The 22244-nt window shown below is 42.4% G+C and overlaps 1 protein-coding gene, 1 non-coding gene and 1 pseudogene across 2 annotated transcripts; 1 reads left to right on the forward strand and 2 right to left on the reverse strand.

The window, feature by feature from the left end:
* The first annotated feature begins 5593 nt into the window (after nucleotides 1-5593).
* LOC112322413 (bromodomain-containing protein 4 pseudogene) lies at nucleotides 5594-11873 on the forward strand (annotated as a pseudogene).
* A 5359-nt stretch (nucleotides 11874-17232) lies between these two features.
* LOC112322539 (small nucleolar RNA SNORA41) lies at nucleotides 17233-17365 on the reverse strand. The gene has a single exon (XR_002976651.2). It is a non-coding gene; the product is annotated as a small nucleolar RNA SNORA41 (small nucleolar RNA).
* A 1474-nt stretch (nucleotides 17366-18839) lies between these two features.
* On the reverse strand, nucleotides 18840-18998 carry LOC139440543 (small ribosomal subunit protein eS27-like). Its single transcript, XM_071220319.1, has one exon. It carries the CDS (start codon nucleotides 18996-18998, stop codon nucleotides 18840-18842), a length of 159 nt encoding a protein of 52 aa, XP_071076420.1.
* Between the last annotated feature and the right edge of the window lie 3246 nt (nucleotides 18999-22244).

The following is a 22244-nucleotide window of genomic DNA, read 5'->3' on the forward strand; positions in this document are numbered from 1 at the left end:
ATAGAGGAAAGTCCATAAATAGGGCCTGAAACTATAAAATCAAGAATATTTGGAGATATCAAAATTGTTAAAGAGAAAACCGCAGGCCCCAAATGGTGTCACTTGTGGTGGAAGCCTATAATATCAAACCTAGACTTAATATGTGATCTAATTATAGTTTCAACCTATCCCAGAAATATAATCTTAATCAACCAATCTGGAATTTTCTGGTCAATGCCAATGAGGTAATCTGTCAAGTGGGTCCTTTCCATCCCACCCACCACCCAACAGAAAAAAAGAGGCAATCTACATGCTAAAAAACCCTTCCAGTTCTCTTCCCCCCCAAAAGAGATGATATCTGGCCCCCAAATAATGCTTTCTTTTCTTTTGTTAATATCTCTCTTGCCCTTTTATAAAAACCTTTCATTTTGTACCACCCCTCAGAGAACTCTGCTAGTTGCTAGATGGGATGGTTCCTGATTCATGAATTACTTAATAAAACCAATTCGATCTTCAAGTTTACTCCATCGAATTTTACTTTTTAACAAGGTCAATACCAAAACAGTCAGTTCAAGATTTAAAAGTTGTTGCCTCTGGAGATATGGGCTTATGGGGTTGGGTCTAGTCTTTGCAACAATCCTGGTATAACTACTAAATTATATGTATGTATAACTTAGCACTACAATTTTTTTAAAGTAATGTAGAATATTTGGAAAATGAAGAAAAATCATAAATAAGATAAAAATCCCATAAAATCTCTTCAAAATGGCTTTAAAACAACCTTAAAATTATAAAATTAGCAGATTGGAAGATGGAGGCATAGGTAGATACACTTTGCCTCCTCGCACAACCAAAAGAAAGACAACAAGAAATTTAAAAACAAAAAATAACCAGAACTGCAGGAAAATAGAACTGTATGGAAGTCTGACAAACAATGAGTTAAAGATGAAACATTCATTCAGACTGGTAGGAGGGGTGGAGATGGGCAGCCAGGGTGGAGAGGACTCACAGCAAAGTGGTATCTGGAGGAAAGGATGGTCCCACATTTGTGTTTGGATAAACTGAGAGGAGCAATTGGGGAGCGAGACAGACCCCGCTACCCAGGGTTCCAGCATGGGAAAATAGAGCCTCAAAACCTCTGACTGTAGAAATCTGTGTGGATTACGGTGGCAGGAGAAACTCCCAGCCTCAAAGAAAAGTACATTGGAGAGGCCACAGGGTTCTAGAACGGATACAAACCCACCCACCTGGGAATCAGCACAAGAAGGGGCCCACTTTGTTTGTGGGTAGCAGAGGAAGTGGCTGAAAGCTGGCCAAGAGCTGAGCAATTGGCATTGTTCCCTTTCTGACCCCTCCTGTATGTGAGATACAGCACTGCAACCCAGTGATGTGATTTGCTCTGCCCTGGTGAATACCTAAGTCTCTGCCCCTTATTACGTGACAGGTGTGCTGAGACAAAAAAATATGGCCCAAATGAAAGAACAGATCAAAACTCCAAAAATAGAACTAAGCAACTAAGAGATAGCCAACCTATCAGATGCAGAGTTCAAAACACTGGTAATCAGGGTGCTCACAGAAATGGTTGAATATGGTCACAAAATAGAGGAGAAAGTGAAGGCTATGCAAAATGAAATAAAGAAAAATATACAGAGAACCAACAGCGAAGGGAAGGAAACTGAGACTCAAATCAATGATTTGGAACAGAAGGAAGAAACAAACATTCAACTGGAACAGAAAAAAGAAAGAAGAATTCAAAAAAATGAGGAGAGGTTTAGGAACCTCCAGGACAACTTTAAACATTCCAATATCTGAATCATAGGAATGCCAGAAGGAGAAGAAGAAGACCAAATAATAGAAAACTTATTTGAAAACATAATGAAGGAAAACTTCCCCAGTCTGGCAAAGAAAATAGACTTCCAGGAAGTCCAGGAAGCTCAGAGTCCCAAAGAAGTTGGACCCAAGGAAGCACACACCAAGACTGTAGGATAAGTGGAGGCAGTCTGGCTTCCTCACCCAGGTGTCTGGACAACTAAGGGAAGCAGTGTTCCCATAGCCTTAAATGGGCCTGATAAGTAGTGTTCTCATAGCCTTGAGACTGGGTCCAATAAACTGTTCCCATAACATGAAGTGGGCTTGCACACACAGAATTATGCTATGTTATATAATTTTCTGGCTTGAAGCCGGCTTTTTTTGCCTATAGTACTTAAGCAAGTGGGGGCTTCCCACTGGGTGCCACAACATGTGCCACACTGGGGAGCAAGGGCCATGACATGTGCCACGCAGAGACATGCAGGGAGACATGCAGCTTGCAGTGTGTGTGGCTCCCCTACCTGTGAATAAAGGCATGCCAAGCATCACCATGGATCTGCGTACTTTCTTCCATCTCCCCAAATCCCAAGAACCTGCCAGGCCTTGAACGGTAGCAATATAAAGGTACATCATAATTACAATGCCCAAGATTAAAGATCAAAAGAGAATCTTAAAAGCAGCAAGAGAAAAGGAGACAGTTACCTACAAAGGAGTGCCCATAAGACTGTCAGCTGATTTCTCAAAAGAAAGCTTGCAGGCAAGAAGGGGCTGGAAAGAAGTATTCAAAGTCATGAAAGGCAAGGACCTATATCCAGGACCTACTCTGTCCAGCAAAGCTATCGTTTAGAATGGAAGGGCAGATAAAGTGCTTCCCAGATAAGGTCAAGTTAATGGAGTTCATCATCACCAAGCCCTTATTGTATGAAATGTTAAAGGGGCTTATCTAAGAAAAAGATCAAAAATATGAACAGTAAAATGACAGCAAATTCACAGTTATTAACAACCAAACCTAAAACAAAAACAAAAAGAAAAATAAACTAAGCAAACAAATAGAACAGGAACAGAATCACAGAAATGAAGATCACATGGAGGGATATCAGTGGGGGAGTGGGTGGGGAGAGGTGGGAAAGGTACAGAGAATAAGTAGCATAAATGGTAGGTAGAAGATAGACAGGGGGAGGTTAAGAATAGTATAGGAAATGTAGAAGCCAAATAATTTATATATACGACCCATGGACATGAACTAAGGTGGGGGAACGCTGGTGGGAATGGTGATGCAGGGCAGAGGGGAATAAGGCGAGAAAAAAATGGGACAACTGTAATAGCATAATCAATAAAATATATTAAAAAAATAAAAATAAAATCAGCAGATTGGTATGTTTATCTTCCATTTTTTCAATAATAAAAGGAATGATACTTTGCATGTCAATATTTGAAATATTTTTACACACAAAGAAATACAAAGCTTCCCATCACCAAAATTGAATACCTGTTTTTAAAAAATAAGCTGCTAACTACACTTTTACATAAAAATAAAACATAATTATACTAAGTCAGATTTCTTTTTAGGTTAAACAAGACAAACATTTATTTCTCTTTTTTGTTAACAGTCTAGAAGTGGATGGACTTCAAGGTATCATCAGGGAACCAGGCTCCAATCTTGCTGCTCACCATCTGTATCAGTTTCCCAGGGTTGCCACAACAAATCAGCATAAATTTGGTGGCTTAAGACAGAAGAAGTTTATTTTCTCACCTTTCTGGAAGTCAGAAGTCAGAAATCAGCATGTTAGCAAAACTATACTCCCTCAAGTCTCTGAGGAGAATCTGTTCCTTGCCTCTACTAGCCTCTGGGGATTCCTCCAAGTGATCCTTGGTATGTGACGATGTCTAAGTCAGATTTTCTTAATGCTTGCAAAGATTTTTAAAATTCATCTATTTCCAGAATAATTATGAATATGAAAGAGTAGAAATGAAGCTTACTACCTATACTTTCTAGACTTGAAGGATCAGCATTTCCTCCAAGTTGACTTTTCAACTGAGAGATAAACCTGCATGGATTACCTCCCTCTTCTCACCTTCCACCTCAACCCTCTTCCATTTATGGATGTTTGAATACATTTATAAGTGAAACAAAAGGTAGGGCAAGGGAGCTATTAACAAAAGGAAAGAACGGTTTATTTTGGGGCTAGACATAATCTCTTTTGGGGGGGAAGAGGACTGAAAGGGTATTTATCATGCAGATTGCCTCTTTTATTCTATTGGGTGGGGGGGAATGGAGAAGGCCCACATGAAAGACTATATTGACATATAGTGTTTAGGTAAACTTTTTCTTAATATTTAGTCTTCTAAGTGCAGGTGACAATGGCTTCAAAATCACACACACGGCAATTTGGGAAAGGGTTCAAATCCAAAGGAAGACAATAGGCTGCCTTCCCTGGGTAGGGCAGCTTCTCCTTTAGCTCCTGGCCGTCTGGGTGATTATAACACAGTACATTGCTGGAAAGATTGCTCTTCTCTAATTTTTGTTTGTTTTTTAAAGATTTTATTTATTTATTTTTAGAGACAGAGTAAGGGAGGGAGAAAGAGAGGGAGAGAAACATCAATGTGTGGTTGCCTCTCATGCACTGGGGACCTGGCCCACAACCCAGGCATGTGAACCAGCTGGGAATCAAAACAGTGAACTTTGGGTTCACAGGCCAGCACTCAGTCCACTGAGCCAGGGTGAAAACCATCATCTCTTATTGTCACCAGAAAACCCCAGAGCAAGAGAGAAATCATTCACTTTTCAAGGAAAGGCACAGAAGGAAAAAGACAAGGCTAGTAATAATGTCACCCAAGAATTTAACAAAAGGAAAAAGAAGCACTCAGATCAGTCAACATGCTAGTATTAAAAAGCACACAGAAGAGAAAATTGTTCACATGTCAGTAATGGTGGAGCAAAGGAAATAGCCCTCAGTGAAATACAAATCCTCAAAGTCACAGACAAAACTTGTTATAGCACTTGGCTAATCAGAGGCCTTACAAAGCTTATTGGTGAGTCTTGAGGAAACTCCTTCTGAGGCTTTATCTTTTCTGGCTCGTTTCTTTTAAAAAAATAATTTCACACACTTCCTTGAGAAACTAAAAGCAAAGATGTGGCCAGTGCAGTCAGACCTGAGTATGTCAGGAGATGGGAAGGATGCCAACAGCACCATTCCCTGGTGTAAGTCTTTGTGCCCATAAGCAAATTACAAAATAACAATTCTCAATCCAGAATATCTAGTGTATCTGACAGTGGTGGAAGTGGGTTTGTTCTTTGAGGGTGCTTTGAGAGTAGATCTCTTGCAAAAGTTTTGAGACCCTACATTCAATGTGGAAACATACAGAACATCAGGCTATTAAAACAACAACAACAACAAAACAGCAGTGACTAGTGTGGCTCGGGGGGTAAATTGTTGTCCTGCAAGCCAAAAGGTTCCTGGATCAATTCCCAGTCAGGGCACATGCCTGGATTGCAGGCCAGGTCTCCAGTTGGGGGTATGAGAGGCAACTGATGGATGTTTCTCTCACACATCAATATTCCTCTCCCTTTATTTCTTCTTCCCTTCTCCTCTCTCTAAAAATAAATAAATAGAATATGTTTTTAAAAGAATTACAGATCAGTGAGCTGAGGTGTATGAGTAAGAGTTTTATTAATACATTCTCAAGGTAGATAATGGGCCTGCAGAGAAAGGGATTAGAAGGGATTAGTATAGAAGAAGCAACAGGAGAGCCTAGGCAGGGCTGTCTTAGCTCACCTGGAAGTCAGAGAGAAGGGGGCTTAGGGATGGGCTCAGAGGATCAGCCTGGGGCAAGCTGCCGGCTGCCCATTGGCCTTACAGGTCAGGAGACCAGTGCCTATGAAGAAAGGAGTTGGGGATGGGGAGAGGAAGAAGAAAGTAAAGGGAATGGGGTGGGCTGCTCCCTAGAGGGAGAGTGTGTGCATGCTGGGTCCTTAGTCTTGAGGCTTTTATTTCTTTCTTACAGGCGGGAACCTTATGGGAAGTCTCAGGGGAGGGTTCAGCAGACTATATGCATCAGTTCTCCAGGTGTGCCCTTTCAGGGTCATGGTTTCCACTGATTGGTCAGTGGCAGGACAGGGGGTCATTAGTCATTGCACCTGGTACTGGCATTGCCTACCTGGTTTTGCAGCTTTTCTGGGCCTGCAGCTAAAACACAACTGAGGCCTCGATATTATCTCTAGGGAGGTGAACTTTTGTATCTGGCTGTAAATTCCTCAGCCATTTTGTTCAGCTGTCTGTTTCAGTTTCCCTATTCCGCTTGGCAAGGAATTTTCCTAGCTTCTTACTATCCTGTCTCACTAAGAGGCAGGGTGAGTTTAATTTCTCCAGCAATGCTAGGTACTCCTGACAAATCAGGAAAATTTGGCTTTATTTCTTATTTAAGTTGCTTCCTTAGGCAATGACTTTTTCAACCACTGTTCTCTAATGGAGGTTTACATTCCATTCCAGATCTTGTAGCTTGAAAAGGAGCAAGATAATGTTATTAGCAATGTTGTGTGCTGTTTATAAGAATCATTGTTTTAATGTAAACATTGGAAGTAAAATAATCAACATAATTTTATTCTTATCCTTTGCATAAAGGAAAGGCAGTAAATAATATTGACTGAATGAATTAAGTAGCTAAATTGTTCTTTACTCAGTTTAAAGTTACTGAAATGGTTCATTGACTGGAGAGTGGAAAACTTGCTACTTTGCCCCTTCACCTTTCCCAATATCTACTTTTCCTTTTTTTTTCTTTTTTTACTCCTCACCCGGGGATATACCCAGTGATATTTAGGGAGGAGGGTTAAGGAAGAGAGAGAGAGAAACATTGATCAATTGCCTCCCGCATGAGCCCTGACTGGGGATCGAACCTGCAACCTTTCTGTTTACACAACTTTCCAACCAACTGAGCCACACCAGCCAGGGCTCCCTGTATCTTATTCATAGCTCATTTGCTGTCAGTAATTTAAGGGCATCACAAGATTGGGACTTTTTGCTTAGACAATACATTTCAGATGGATCCTGGAAAACTGGCAAATGTCAATTAAGGGTAAGAATTCTTACCAAGGTCAGATCTTTATAGTGCCTGGTTGAAAAGGAAGGTCAGAATTTTATATTGCCTTTTGCTTTTCAATGTCACTATGAAGCAGGGTGCAGCCAAGAGGAGAGCCCCAAGAAGGGATTTGTAATGGGTCCAGAACTCAAGGTGTCCAGGAAATATTAGAAAAATATATATGGGATGTCCTCACCCCCACAAGCCTGAGCCAGGGGGTATGGGACACATGGAACAGGGCCATTCAGAGCTGTTTTGGGTAGCAACAGCTTTGCAGCTAACCCCTGGCATGGTCATTTAACATATCTATAACCTTTAACTGGTTTCATAGGTATGTTAAATAGCTGTGCCCATGCTTTGAGCCAGGGGGATGGGAGCGAATTCCACCCAAGATGGGACTGGGAAGCAACTCCCTCTGGTTACAGGGCCTGCATGAGAGCTTGGAGATGATTGGCTCCATGCCATGGGGCCACACCTGCCCAGACTTACTATGGCAGCCCAGTAAAGCTGGAAGAATATGAGGATGCTGGCAGGTGTAACTGACTATGGGAGGAGTCGGAAATGGGGCTGCAAAGGAAGATGGGCGTTGGGATTTAAACCTAGGCTCGGCAGCCAAAGAGGAAGGGAGCGACGAGGATCTGAAGTGAATAGAGAGGACCACGTGGTTTTGGAGTGCTTCTTTTTGCCACATGGCTTAGGCAGCAGGAGAGACTTTGCTGGGAAGAAAAGGGGAGAAAGGACTCTTGCTGGTGGGCCATGAGAAGGTGCCACAGGGCTTTGGATTAACTGGAGATTGCAGCAGCTACACAGCTGATGGGGCCATTAGCCTGAATCACGGACTTCTGCTTCTTTTCCTGAGACACGGTACCCCGGATTGGGCACAGGGAGAGGGAAGGACTGTGCATCTGTGGGTATTCTAAAGGACTTTAGTATCTTATTGAAGGCATTAGTCATTACTCTAAGTCTGTGTAACTTTTAAATAAATAATTTCTTTCCTTTTCACCAGTCTCTGGCATTGAGAGACGTCTTTCCTCTGGCGTCGGGCATTTCGAACCTGGCAGGTGTGCATGTGTGTGGGGGGAACTGCCAGAGACAGAAAGGGGGGATCCTTTCTGTAATAATTTATCGTGAACCTTCCACTCCCCACCTGCTCTGTAAAAACTATAAGAATGTCCAAACCTGTGCAGAGCTTTTATAACAGTTTATTAGAGTTTATTTGAGCCAAACAGGACAGGCCTGGAAGCAAGATCTCAAGAGACTGAGAAAAACACTTCCCAGAATGATGGTTTGCAGTTTCTTTTAATATATTGGGAATTAAGAAGAACACATAAGGAAGATTACATGAAAATGGGAGCATGAAAGGTGGGGAAATCTCTGAGTGGATTATAGGATAATTAACAAGATTATGTGCTATCTTGAGGTGGTGATGCTTCCTAGGGGTCTGAAAAAGGTGTTTCAAAGGTGTGTTAACCTAGATGCACAAAAACAATGGACAGGGCTTGCTTAAGGCAATGATAAACTTTTGTTAGGGAAGTAATAGGCCTGAGGCATGACTACCCAGCATGACCTGCCCAGTTAGAAATTTATGATCAGATCACTCTGTGACTATACTTTTGATTAGATTTACCACAGAACCCCTTTTTCATCCACAAAAAACTTCAGATTAGCATGAGAAAAACATGTTTAAGAATTAGTTCTTTGGATTGTGACTCTGGTTAAAATTTGGTTTAGGGGTATCCATTGGTTATTGATCCTTTCCTTCCCAGGGACAGCTATTGCTTTCCTAGTTATCTCACTGTATGTTCTGAGAACTTGGCTTGGCTCTCTGCCTGCCCCAGGGGGCACAGAGTTTTTCAATTCTGCATGTGCAGGTGGCTCAACTGTCAGGTTGGGGGCACTGAAAATATGACCATACAGAAATTTGTGTTGCATCCCATTTGCAGCTAGCATCTTATTGACTATTGCCAGATATCAGAGGAATTGTCTAAGTCTTTCTTTTGGTTGTCTTTGGGCATAGTCCTAAATCTTAGGATAGTATTATCTTTTGTACCCTTTTAGCAGATGCCTCTTGTGTCCATGGATAAGCCATAAAAGGTGTATTGGTTTTGGTTTTGAGTAATTTGATAGGTACAACTTTAGTTTAAAAGAAAAAGGAGACACTTCCCATCAAAATGGCAGAGTAGGCAAACCTTGTGCTCACCTCCTTCCACAGCTGCATCAAAATCACAACTAAATTACAGAATAACCATCATTCAGAACTTCCTGAACATTGACTGAACAGAAGTCCTGTAACTAAGTATATCAAGAGGAAGGCACATCAAGACCAGTTAAGAGCAGCCATTTTGTCAAATGAGGACGAGGAAGCTGCTGCTGTAGGGTGGTGGCCAGGTACTGGGAGTACCTGGTGAAGAATGTGATGGGATCAGTAACTTGTCTGCAAGAACAGCCCTGGGATGAGATTAAGAAATCTGCAGGAAAGGTAATGGAGGATGAACTAGAAACCATGTAAATGTCTACAATGGTGGGTCCAGGCCCAACTCCAGCAAGCCAATGGGGCCAGCACTGTTAGGCTGGAGTAGCTCAAGAAACCAGATGGACTCAGCGAGCCAAGGAGCAGGGTTTATTAGCAGGGAATAAGAGGGGAAAGTGGAGCCAACCAAGGGAGGTTGAGACTCACTCAGTTGTTCTTAGGGCAGGGTTTTTAAGCACAAAAACCCACAAAGGGTAACTGGTTGGGGTGTCAGAGTATGAATGCCTAGAGCTGGTTGCTGGGTGCCATTTCTGCTGACCATTGTTCTTGATACATCTTGTCAGGCTCGAGTTAAAGCTGCATCCTGTTATGCCAGATAGGCCGACCCCAGACCCCAGTCTTAGCCAGACATCTGTTTGTCCTGGGTAGGGTCAACAGGCAGTTTCCTAGGCAGGTATTTTCCCAGGCTACAATTTCCCACAGTGTAGTTTCCCACTTGGTGATTCTCCATTCCTCCTAGGCCTGCCTAGGCCTGCCTGGGTCTGTCAAGCACCAATCTCACCACCACCCTTGGAGATTTCCAACCTCAACAAGCAGACCAACCAACTGTAATAACTGTTCAAAGTGGTACTCAAGGCACTATGGAAACACCAGTGTGCATGGCATTTCCAGCAGCCTGTGGATGTGGTCAAGCTCAACCTCCCCATTACTGTGAGATCATTAAAACACCTATGGATACGGGAACAGTAAAGAATCTCTTGGGAAAAAAACCTATTACTGGGGTGCTTAGGAATGTATCCAGCACTTCAACACCATGTTACAAATTATTACATCTACAACAAGCCTGGAAATGACATAGTCTTAATGGCAGAAGCTCTGGAGAGCTTGTCTTGCAAAAAAAAATCAACAAACTGCCCATAGAAGAAATGGAGACCATGATAGTCCAGGGAAAAGGAAGAGGACGTGGGAGGAAAGAAACAAGGATGGCAGTACCTGGCATCTCTGCAGTAGGAAACACAAACATTCACTCCTCTGCACATGCAGACCTCTCAGCAAAACCTTCTTCTTGTGCAGGCCACACTGAGAACTTACTGTCCAGACCCCTATCACAACAGTGGTACCTCACCAGCCACTGCACACTCCCCCACCAGTGCCCCCACTTCCACCCATGCCAGCATCCAGTCCATGCAGAGCCATCCACACATCATTGCAGCCTCCCCATAGCCTGTGAATACAAAGATGGGTGTTAAAAGGGAAGTGAACACCTCCACTCCCACTACCATGGATCCCATTCACAAGCCAACTTTGCTGCCCCAGGAGCCCAAGACTACAAAGCTAGGCCCCCAGGGGGAGATCAGCAGGCCTGTGAAGCCCCCAAAGAAGCACGTGCCTGACTCACAGCAACACCAGGCAACAGACAAGAGCAGCAGGTCTCAGAGCAGCTCAAGTGTTGCAGTGGCATCCTCATGGAGATGTTCTCCAGGAAGCATGCATGCAGCCTATGCCTGGCCCTTGTACAAGCCTGTTGCTATGGAGGTGCTGGGCCTGAATGACCATTGTGACATCATCAAGTATCTCATGGACACAAGGCACAATCAAGTCTAAACTGGAGGCTCGTAAGTATCGCTATGCTCAGAAATTTAATGCCAAGATCTGGTTGATGTTCTCTAACTTCTACAAACCCTCCTGACCACGAGGTGGTGCCATGGCTGGCAAGCTTCAGAATGTAGACAAGATGAGCTCTGCCAAGATGCCAGAGGATCCCAAGAAGCCTGTGGTGCCTGTGTCCTTCCCAGGGGAGCCATCCCCCACCAAGGTTGTGACTTCATCCTCATCCAGTGACAGCAGCAGCGACAGTTCCTCAGAGAATGACGACAGCTCAAGTGATGCCTCCGAGAAGGAGGTAGCCCCAGAGGTGTTGGAGTTCCGGAAGCAATTTCAAATTGTAAAACAGCAGCTTGCAGCTGTCATACAGGCCAAGAAAGCCAAAGCAGAGGAAGAAGAGAAAGCCAAGAACGAAATGAAAGAACAAAAGGACAAAAAGAAAGAGGAAGTAGAGGAGAGTAAGAAAAGCAAGGGCAAGGAGCTTCTTTCCCAAAAGACCAAAGAAAACAACAGTAAGATAAACAAGAAGGGGCCAGTGTCCATGAAGAGCCAGCCCCCTCCAGAGTACAAGTCAGAGGTGGAGGACAAGTGCAAGTCCATGTCCTACGAGGAGAAGTGCCAGCTTGCCCTGGACATCAGCAAGCTCCCAAGTGAGGACCTGGACCATGTAGTATACATCATCCGGTTTAGGGAGCCCTCACTGAAGGTGTTCAGCCCCGACGAGATGGAAGTTGACTTGGAGACCCTGCAGCCATCCACCCTGCAGGAACTGCAGCACTATGTCATCTCCTGTTTGCAGAAACAGATACCTCAAGCTGAGAAAGCAGATGTGATTGTTGGCTCCAAAAAAGTGAAGGACTTATCCTCAGGGTTGAAGAGCACCAACAAGTCCAGCTCCTCTAAGACTGAAGACTCCAAAACATGTCATGCCTAATCATTGGACATGGACAGTTAATAAAATGGTTGTCTCAGATTCCTTCCCAGAAAACGCTAGCTTAAGTCAATTTTCTTCTGTGAAAGGACAGGACTCCATCAAGTTATGGAATTCCTCAGAGCCCTGGGCCTTTGGCCAGGGCATATTAGTCATGTCCAGCAGGGCAGCACACACGACATCCCGCCTCCGGGAAAGCTGCTTGCCTGGCTGGCCACCAGGGCTTCCTTTGTACAGACTGCCTGGCTAACCCACCCAACCTCCCTGGCCATCTGGGCTCCTCCAGGTGGGTGGCATCTCCCGGAGAGTGATGACAATGCCCTGCACATGCATACATGTGGTGTTGCTCCATGTGCAAAGACCCATCACAAGTATGTTTTCTCTCTCTTTATCCCTCCATCTTTTTCTGGGACTCTGGATCCTAGCTGCTTCCCTCCTGGACCTGGCAATGATGTTAGTCCAGGGAAGATCTCATTCAGTCTAAGGATGAACATCCAGAGCTTTCCCAAGTGAGGAATGGGGGCTGACTCACAGACCCCTGGAGTCCTTCAGTTTTTGCTGTGGCCCGTTGGGCATTTTCCCAACTTCTTTGGCCTCTTGTAAAGTCACATAGGGAAAGGACTTTCTGGGCTTCCCTTCATGCCTCCCATGCAAATAGAAGCAAGCTGCAGTGGGCAGAAGCTGCAGGGGCAGGCCACCGGTAAGGGCATTTGGGGAGGATTGCCATGAATCTGGCTGACCTAGCTCTCAGAGCCCATCATCCTTGCCCTGAGTGGGGTCATGGTCTGGGTTCATGGGTGAGAAAGGGCTCTTAAAATCGGGAGCACTGGTGGTGAGGGTATCAGAGCCCTCAGTGCCAGCTCCATGCACATTGCTGAGGGGCATAACCAGTATGAGCATGCTCCTAGTTTGCAGTCTGCTGCAATAATGCCAGCAACTGGGAGTTGGGCAAGCCAGGGTGGTCATATCATCCAAGACCTCTGAAAGTCACTGAATAGGCTTTTTTGATCTAAAAATATTGACCCTTTTTTGGCCATGAATCCAGCATCTCAGCAGAAAACTGCCTGAGGTGAAAAGTACCCTAAGGAGCAGCACCTGCCTTTTAGGGAGGTGTGTGTGTGTGTGTGTGTGTGTGTGTGTGTTAAAGTGTAGTTTGTGCATACTTCTTCAAAGCCCAGCCATCTGCTGTTACCTCAGAGCCAGCCTTCTGGAATTGGAAGCAGGCTTGAGGAGGTGCAGTTCACCATCAGCAGGCCTGAGCAGCTGTAACTGCCTCAATCCACCTTGACCTTGGGTTCTAGCTCCAGCAATCCTGCACACACCCCATAGTCTCCAGGGTTGTACAGTGTTTGCTCAGAGTCCCAAGCTACAACCTGCTCGTCTGGCCAGTCAGCTTCTAGTCAAGCTCCATTTGCCAAACAAACTATTTTGAGCTGCCCTTTGGCCTGTGCCTGGTGTGTGCCCAGGACAGCTCAGTTTAGCTGAGGCTAGGGGACTTCATGCCTGGAGATTTCCACAGGACAGTTGGGAAGTGGCTGGCACTGTTTTTCTGGGAAGATTTTGCCATCTTGGAAAACATGGCAGCCTGGACTTCCACAGTGTTGGCCTGTGTGCTACTCTACGCCTTCCCATATGCTTGTAGATGGGCTATAGCCACACACCAGCTCTCCATCTGGGGTCCTTGTACCCTCACTGTCTGGGGATATCGTCCTTCTTGCCTATGGGTTTCCCATATGTCAGAGAACTTGATCTTTAGACTCGAGCTATTACCTGTGCCTAGTGCCCCAGGAAGAAAGCAGAGGGCAGTGCCCACTCCTTTTCATAGCTCCCTGTACTCAGGCAGTGGGAGGTCACAGCCAGGCCTCAACTCACCAGTGGGCCTCAACTCTCTGCATGGTTACAATTCCCCTCTTTCTTTTGATTATTCCTCAATCTTGAGGAATATAGGGCAAGGGGGTCCAGCCTTAATCTAGAGGGAGGATTAGCTTGTAAAATAGAGTCAGATTTGTCTGCCCATCATGGCCCTCTTATCAGGCTCTTACAGGCTCTTACAACCTCTTACGTTCACCTCTTCTGTGATTGTCCCTGAGCCTTAGAGGGGGCATTCTGGGTGTTCAATTTACACGTAGGAACCACATGTAAAAGTTAGAAGAACCAGTAGGCCAGGATACCTGTACCGTAAGTAATAATCAGAGCAAACCACAGTTAGTCTCTGAGTCTTTAAGTCTGCCATTTGAGAAGACCTCTGAATGAAAGGCTCAGAGCTTCATTTTTGCTGGAATGAAGGCAAGCAATGACAATTCCACAGATCCCTCTGGATGGAAGTCCAAACATCCCTGATGAAAGTCCTGACACCAGCTCAGGCAAGCTCTCTGTGTGGCGTACACATAGCAGTCACCAACACCATCTAAGCATGAGTTGTTGTGATGATTACTCTGAAGTTTACATTTATGAGGTCTAGCAGGGGTCTGCAATTGCAAGCCTTAGGGAAAGAAAAATAGTTTTAGTTCTCAATAATTCCAAGGCAAAGGATGGAAGAGAAATGAAACACTAGTTCAGAAGGTTTTAGCTAAATATTTTTACTAGAAAAATTTAGGATCCAGCCCAGTCCACATGCAGAAAATAAGATTTTAAAGACCATTAACTAAAGTAGGATTTAGTATCCATAATCGGGCATTGTACTTTCTATTGAAACAATTTTTTTCTCTAAAATCACCCTATTTTATCAAAGATAGCCAAGTTAAGACTAATTTATTGTAAAAATCTAGTTTTCCACATTCTTTCATCTACTTGTAGTCTGATTCAGGGCTTTACCAATGACTTTTTGTATCACAATTCTGGAATTTCCATGTCAAGGAGTCCTGGAAAATTCTTTTCTCTATACCTTGACCATTTTCTCATTCTTGAGTAAAAAGGCTTTGGTTCCCCAGCAGGAATACCCCAGCCCTGCTATTAATCTTTAACTTGATTTAACCAGCCTGACTAATGCCCCCAAGCAATTGCTGGTCATGTTTCTCATTATAATCTCTTCCTTCCAGTCTTTTAAATTTCTCCACACTGGGGTAAATAGAACAGACTTGTTTGAGGCCCTTAAATCTTAAAACAAGAGGTCAATTTGGCCCCATATAGCCTTTGGTAGTGCTATACTAAAACTTTTGTCCCAGTCCTGTTAATGTCTGTTTTATTTAGCCTAATTTTTTTCTTTCATATGTTCATTGCTGAAAGTACCCAGTTCTATAAGATACAGCCCAAAGAGCTACACTGGGGTATAGAAGATAGAATTGCCCATGTTACTAATGTCTTTATCAATCAAAGTAATTACTTATTTTCTTTTTTTAAAATTTTTATTGTTATTCAATTACAGTTGTATGCCTTTTCTCCCCATCCCTCCACCCCACCCCAGCTGAACCCACCTCCCTCCCCCACCTCAACCCTCCCCCTTGGTTTTGTCCATGTGTCCTTTATAGTAGTTCCTGTGAACCTCTCTCCCCACTGTCCCCTTCCCACTCCCCTCTGGCTATTGTTACATTGTTCTTAACTTCAATGTCTCTGGTTATACTTTGTTTGCTTTTTTCTTTTGTTGACTATATTCCAGTTAAAGGTGAGATCATACGGTATTTGTCCCTCACCACCTGGCTTATTTTACTTAGCATAATGCTCTCCAGTTCCATCCATGCTGTTGTAATTACTTATTTTCAACTTGAGCAATATTAAATAAGTCCTAGGATTAGACAGTTCACACAAAAGGACAGGTAATAAGTAGTTACAAGATCTAGAAATTCAGCAATCCTTATATTTTTCTAGAGTTCAGCTGGCAACAAGTCAGACACAACAGACAAGACAGTGGGAAGGGTTGGGTGGTCCAAACTTCCTGCTCTGTCTCAAACCCTGAGTATTATTCCCTCAGGGGATCGAACAGGAGGTTCGCTCTGCCTGGTCAATATGAGAAAAGCAGCTACTTCAAGTTAGGCAAGGAGGAGCTTCTGCTGCTCACTCCTTTCAGGTTTGCTGAAACATGATCAGAGTTGGCTCCCTTCCCAGAAGATGAAACACTCAGTAAGTAACAAGTTACAGCCTCAAGCAGACTGACAAACAAGGTTTCTCCCTCTTGGTTCCAGTCAAGTTTCCCTGAGTCCAGCAGAAGGAGACAAGATAAGACAAGTATTTCTCAAGTACCATTTTCCTCCCTGTTCCCATTCAGATTTTCCAGAGCTTTACAAGAGGGCGGCTTTCCTGGGGTCATCACCCATGAAACCTTACCATATAACATCTTCAATTTTCAAAACCAGAGCAAATTCCAAATCTAGGCCTTTTCAATTTTTTCTTTCTTATGCAGCAAACAAAAGCATCATAGGTCAGGGGACCTGCTCATAGACTGCCATCTAGCCTCTGCCTTCAAGACAATAGATCTTGGCAGCTGCTAGGTGAGGGCCTGGTGGCAAACCCTGGGCCAGGGCTTCATAAATTGACAGGCAAAAGGCCACCCCACGTTAGGCACCAAAATTGTTACTGTACTAAAAGGGTCCATTTACGTTCGCTTACCAAAGCCCAATAAGACAGAATCAGGAGTCTGTAGCAAAGGAAGGAGGGGTTTATTTTTAGGAAGTGTCTCATGCCCAAGAACAGGTGAGCTAATACTCAAAGACCTGCCTCCCCAGTGGCTTCCAGGGGATGGGTTATATAAGGGAAAAACCATTAATTCTGTGACTAAGGAAGTTAAGGTCCTTGTCAGGGTTGTGCTCTCTACTAATTTGTTGGTGGTAGGGTAGGTAGTTGATCAGTGCATCTGGTCCTGATGTCAGCCATGGCATTGTTTCTTCTGCTTTCACTGATTTTTCTGGACCTAGAGCTGAAATACAACTAAAGCCTAGGTATTATCTCTAGTTTGACTAAAGCTATTATTGCTGGTGGAAATAGGGTTCTTCCACACAGTCACTCCAAAAGCATTTTGGGGAACCACGCAAAGGAGGGTGAGGTGTAGTGGTAAGATTTATTGGAGCAAAAACTAAGGACCGCTCCTAGGTGTTCAGTGGCTACAAGCCCATACTTGTCCTCACCAAGCCTGGAAGGACCAGGGCCCAGAGATGCAGAACTTCTGTCTCATTTCTCCATCTGCACATCCACTGTGAAGGGTGTGCTTGGACTTTGACCTGTGCTGCACTTGGGCCTGCACAGCTCTTATGCAGAGTGAGTGAATGAATGGTCAAACTAAGGGCAAACCAATTATTGTGTGCTACTGAGATGGGCCTTTGTTAAGCTTTGCTTATATTACCTTGGGCTTGAGAGAGAACAGGCTTTTTTTTTTTTTTTTTTCAAACTAACCAATCTCTTTGGTCTTTTTTAAAAATTTTTTTTTTTCATCCTGTGTCTGTCACACACATGCCCACTTTCTGTTTTGCTAAGAAAGAGGTGTCTAACTGTGTAACAATTCCTTTCCCACAGAGGAATGCCACAACTGCCACTATCAGAACAGCTGCAGACCAGTAGCTGTGGAATCTTTGGTCTCTTTAAAAAAGATTTTATTTATTTATTTTTAGACAGAGGAGAAGGGAGAGAAACATCAATGTGTGGTTGCCTCTTGTGCGCCCCCTACTGTGGACCTGACCCACCACCCAGGCATGTGCCCTGACTGGGAATAGAACCAGCGCCTCTTTACATAGGATGGTAATTTTACAAAGAATTAAAACATTTTTGTAAAATCTGATTAGAATAATATACCCATAGAGAAACTTCATTTCTTTAATATGACTGTTTCTCCTTTCTTTTTGATTCAAACTAGCCTCATCCAGCACCCCTTTGCATGACCACTCCTTTAGCCATTAAGCCCTCAGGACACAGGTTCTGATCAGCATCAAATAATCTTAGGAACAAAGCCTCAGGGGGTCTCTTGACCACAGAGACATGGCGTTAGCGTAGGCAACTAGAAGTTAACAAAAGAGAAGGGAGCTAGAGTGGCTGGGCCTGATCGAGTCTGAAAGTTATATCTTTAGATACCCCAAAGTATAGCTTAATTCTACCCAAGGGGGTTAACATCCCTCTGGAGGAAAGATGGGCTTTCCAACCTTCCCAGGAGACAACTGGCCCACTCTCCCAGACTATGGGGGACAAGAATAAACAATAAAGGGGAAATTCCTCTGCTGGGCGCATGACTAGTAAAAGCCAAGATGGCACAGGGGGAGGTAAGTGCATGTGTAGTAGAAACCAGATAACCAGGCAAAACTTTAAGGCATGCACAGTAGGAGACAAGTGGCAACATAGAGGGCTGGAATCTAGCCTTGTGAAACCTGAAAAAAAGACCAGATTTTAGCCCTGGCTGGTGTGGCTCAGTGGATTGAGTGCTGGCCTGGGAACCCAAGGGTCACTGATTCTATTCCCAGTCAGGGCATGTGCCTGAGTTGTAGGCCAGGCCCACAGTAGGTGGTGTGCGAGAGGCAACCACACATTGATGTTTCTCTCCCTCTCTTTCTTTCTCCTTTCCCCTCTCTAAAAATAAACAAATAAATAAATAAATAATCTTTAAAAAATGTTCATGGAATAAATATCACAGGGTGAAAAAAAAAGACTGACTCCAAGTTAAGAAACAAAGAATCTGAATAAGCCTAAATTTAATAAAGCTGGTGAAAGAGGGTGGAGTCTTTTCTTTGTGGAGAGAAAACGGTCTGAATTTTCTCAAGATTGCTCCTGAAACAACTATTAAGGTCTGGCCATATAAACAGGTAAAAACTATACTGCCTTATGACATTTATTAATGAGGAAAATTTATTTAATTTTATTTTTAAAAATTGCTTCAATTTATTACAAAACAAAGAAATAGTTGCTAATATCTATAGTAGAACATTATTAATGTTGTTATATTATTATTATAGAATTATAATGCTGTTATCTTCTTTTTAAAGAAGATTTATCTTCTTTTTAAAATCCAAAGTGTGTTTATTGGGATGGTTCCCCACTCACCTTGATTCGGGTGCTTTAGTGCTGCTTCCTTCTGAAGGAGCATCCTCTGTCAGCCTGGCTCTTTCTTCCTGTAGGCTGACAGAAGACAGTGGAGCAGGCAACACATGAAACTACTGTTTGTGCATCACTGACAGCGATGGTGATTTTAGGGCATCCTGGGCATTTCACATTCATGGAGTGGGAACTGATGGCTCTGCACCAGGTGCTTCTTCTTTTACCATCCCTGTCTTCTGGAGAGGGATGGAGATCCTCAGCGAGAGGTGTGTTATCCTAGGGAGGTCATCATGGCTGGAAAAGCTGCTGTTATTTTATCTTATGCTGTTTTTTTTTTTTTAAATTCCTTCTTTATGTTAATAATATTTCTTTAATTAAAGGTATTTTAGGTGATTTTTTAAAAGGAAAAGAAATTGTTTAATACTGCTAGGAATATTTACTGTTTGCTCCAGTTGAAACCTGGAAAGGTATTTGAAAAAACCTTTTTGTTTGTTTGTTTTAAGTAGCTCTCTTGTCTGAAGTTGGCCATATTGGAAGCTGATATTCAAGTGTGATAAGAACTTTTTTAAAAAAAGATTTTATTTATTTACTTTTAGAGAGAGGGGAACGGAGGGAGAAAGAAAGGGAGAGAAATATCAGTGTGTGAGAGATATCTGTTGCTTTTCACAAGGCCCCCAACTGGGGACCTGGCCTGCAACCCAGGCATGTGCCCTTACTGGGAATTGAACTGTCAAATTTTCAGTTCACAGGCTGGCAATTTACTGAGCCACACCAGCCAGGGCAAGAACTTGTTTTTCAGGCCTTCTCTTTTAAGATAGGAATCTTTTCATTTCCATGTTAGTTGGAAATCTTCTCCCTGATGTAAAGAGGCAAATCGAAGATAATGCAGTTGGATCAGCCCCTTTATATCATTCAGATTGCAGCCCAATACTCTGAGGAATTAAAAATAACTGGCTTGTCTTACAAATTGAGTCTTTAGAAAAACAGAAATGCAGCTCTAGAAGCAATTCAAAGCCCATCTATTCTTTTTATTAGTCTCCAAACCTTCCCTATTCATCTCAAAAACCTTGTAGATATTATAAGAGATCCGGAGTTAGAAAACAAAAGACCTTGGAGAAACATTCTTTCTCTGTGCCTTTGAGATGTAAATGTTCTACCTAGCCTTCTCTAGAAACCCAGAACTATATTTAGCCATTTGAATTGGTAACCTTAACTTATTCCATCAGTCAGAAAAAAAATTTGGATCCAACTATTCTTTTATAAATTAATGAATTTTGCATGTGGTAGCATACCTATCTCATTGATAAAAGTTTTAAAGGAAGCTATAAGATCTCTGTTTGCATCTGTCTGTATGTTTATGTATCTCATATGCATATTATAGATGTGTGATTTTTCCAAGTCTGGAAGGTATTGCCAAAATTAATTTACACAGAGCTCTATTTAATTGGCTTAAAGAATAATAAGCACTTATGTAAATTAAGCACTCTGAAAACTCTTAAAACTATGGAAACTAACCCAAATGTTTTTCAAGTTCATATAACCTGGGATAAACTTTAGTAAATAAAATCTAGTTTAAGTTTGTTGGTTTAATTAAAATGGGCGTGTCTTCAGAGTTATCAAAATTTAATAGAGATGCACAACTTCTATTTTACCTGGGTTCACTAGTCAAGTAAGTTCATATTATCCCTATTACAGAATTTGTTAGTAAGAAAAAAAACCCTTATGATGATGGTTAGCTGTTCAAAGTTTCAAAATTTTTATGAGTAATTTAAATATAATTGTTAAGAACAAGTGAATTAAATAGATGTAAGATAAAAGTTGATGAACTTTTCAGCAATAATTACGTTTTAATGCATGTCTTCTTAAAAATAGCTTCTAAAATTTTTTGGAAACTTGAAACCTTAAAGTTATACTAAGTTAAATGATGGATATTCATTGAATATGTAGATTATTTCCAAATAAGATAAAATATTAAAACATTAATTATTGAACACAGGTTTATCTAGTTTTGGCTTCTTATTACAGAAGCACTAAAGCTATTTAAATCTATCAGTGCACATGTCTTGTTGAAACCAGAAAAGCCAGCGTTCAGGCTGCCTGTCACTACCAGACCCAATAAGCAGAGACAGGGGTTGAATCTTTATAGGCGCTTTATTCAGATGGTCAGCGATCTGAGAAGACGGTGGGTTTTGTACCCTAACAGGCCGTCTCAAATTCCATTTTAAACCAACACTTTTTATAAAGAGAAGAAGAGTGTAGGTAAGGGGTTTGGAATTCAGGGAAAAGGTTAATTAGATAAAGCTGCAGCATTCTTTCATCTGTTGACCAGTGATTCTTTAGCTGTGTAGTGGTTGGTGGTCATATCACCCTGGAGCACAATGGCTCAGATACCATCTTGAATTGATTGCAGTCCTCCTGAGGCACAAAGGTGGAACTGCTTATGGTCTCCGGGAGCCAGGGTGGGTCATACCTTCAGTTCCTGGAACAAAAGCTTTTATGTGCATTGATTACTAAGCTTATTAACTATTACCTGAAACTAAAATTTTCAACTCTAGCGTTCCTCCATTATTTCCTCCATTGTTAGTCTAAACTATTTTATTTCTAATAGATTAGTTTTTTATAGAAGTACTTATTTTGCTGTTGAGCATTAGACTGTCTGGTAGGGGGCTTGGGAATACATTTAATTGCAGATTCACTTAAGGGGGCATACTGTGTATAACAACAAGCTATGATACTGAAGAAAATAAAAAGAATAAAAACAACAAATGCCTCTTTAAGACTAATACTAGGTAGTCAGGAGTTTAGTTTAGACAAATTAATGTTAAAGAATTTCTTTCTTTGTTTTATACTGGATACTACCTTTATTTTACTAGCTTTATGAGCTGTAAATTATTAGTCAGGTTGAAACAGCAAAGTCCTTTAAGTTTTTCACATTCATGATTATGTCTTAAAAGGAGGTGGTCTGTAGCTGCGTGATTCTTTAATACTGCTTTTTAAACTTGTCCTAGTTCTTGAGTAATGGCACTAATGGCTTGTAAGGTGGCATTCAAAGCTCTTGCTATAGCATAGGCTGATTTACTTATTTTTATATTTAAAAAGGTTACTATTGCTGGCATTACAAATGTAAACAAAGATTCATATTTAGTGGGGCTAAAAAGGTGCAAATTGCTGTTACAATCAGGGGCAAGGGAGAGTTCCCTTCAGCTGGGGTAGGGTGGGGCTTCTGTGGCATAAACACCATCAGTTTTCCCAGAGAGCATTGTCCCCTGGAACTGTTTGCTAGAACATAGGAATAAACACTCCTTTGACATATTAGAAACCATCCTGCAGGTAATGAATGTGAACAAAGGCATAAGATACATTAGTGGTGATGGTGCAATTTATTTTAACATTTGCTGAAAGCACAAAATAGTTTTTAGTACAATT

This window comes from Desmodus rotundus, chromosome X (genome assembly GCF_022682495.2).
Source record: "Desmodus rotundus isolate HL8 chromosome X, HLdesRot8A.1, whole genome shotgun sequence".
Classification (NCBI taxonomy): Eukaryota; Metazoa; Chordata; class Mammalia; order Chiroptera; family Phyllostomidae; genus Desmodus; species Desmodus rotundus.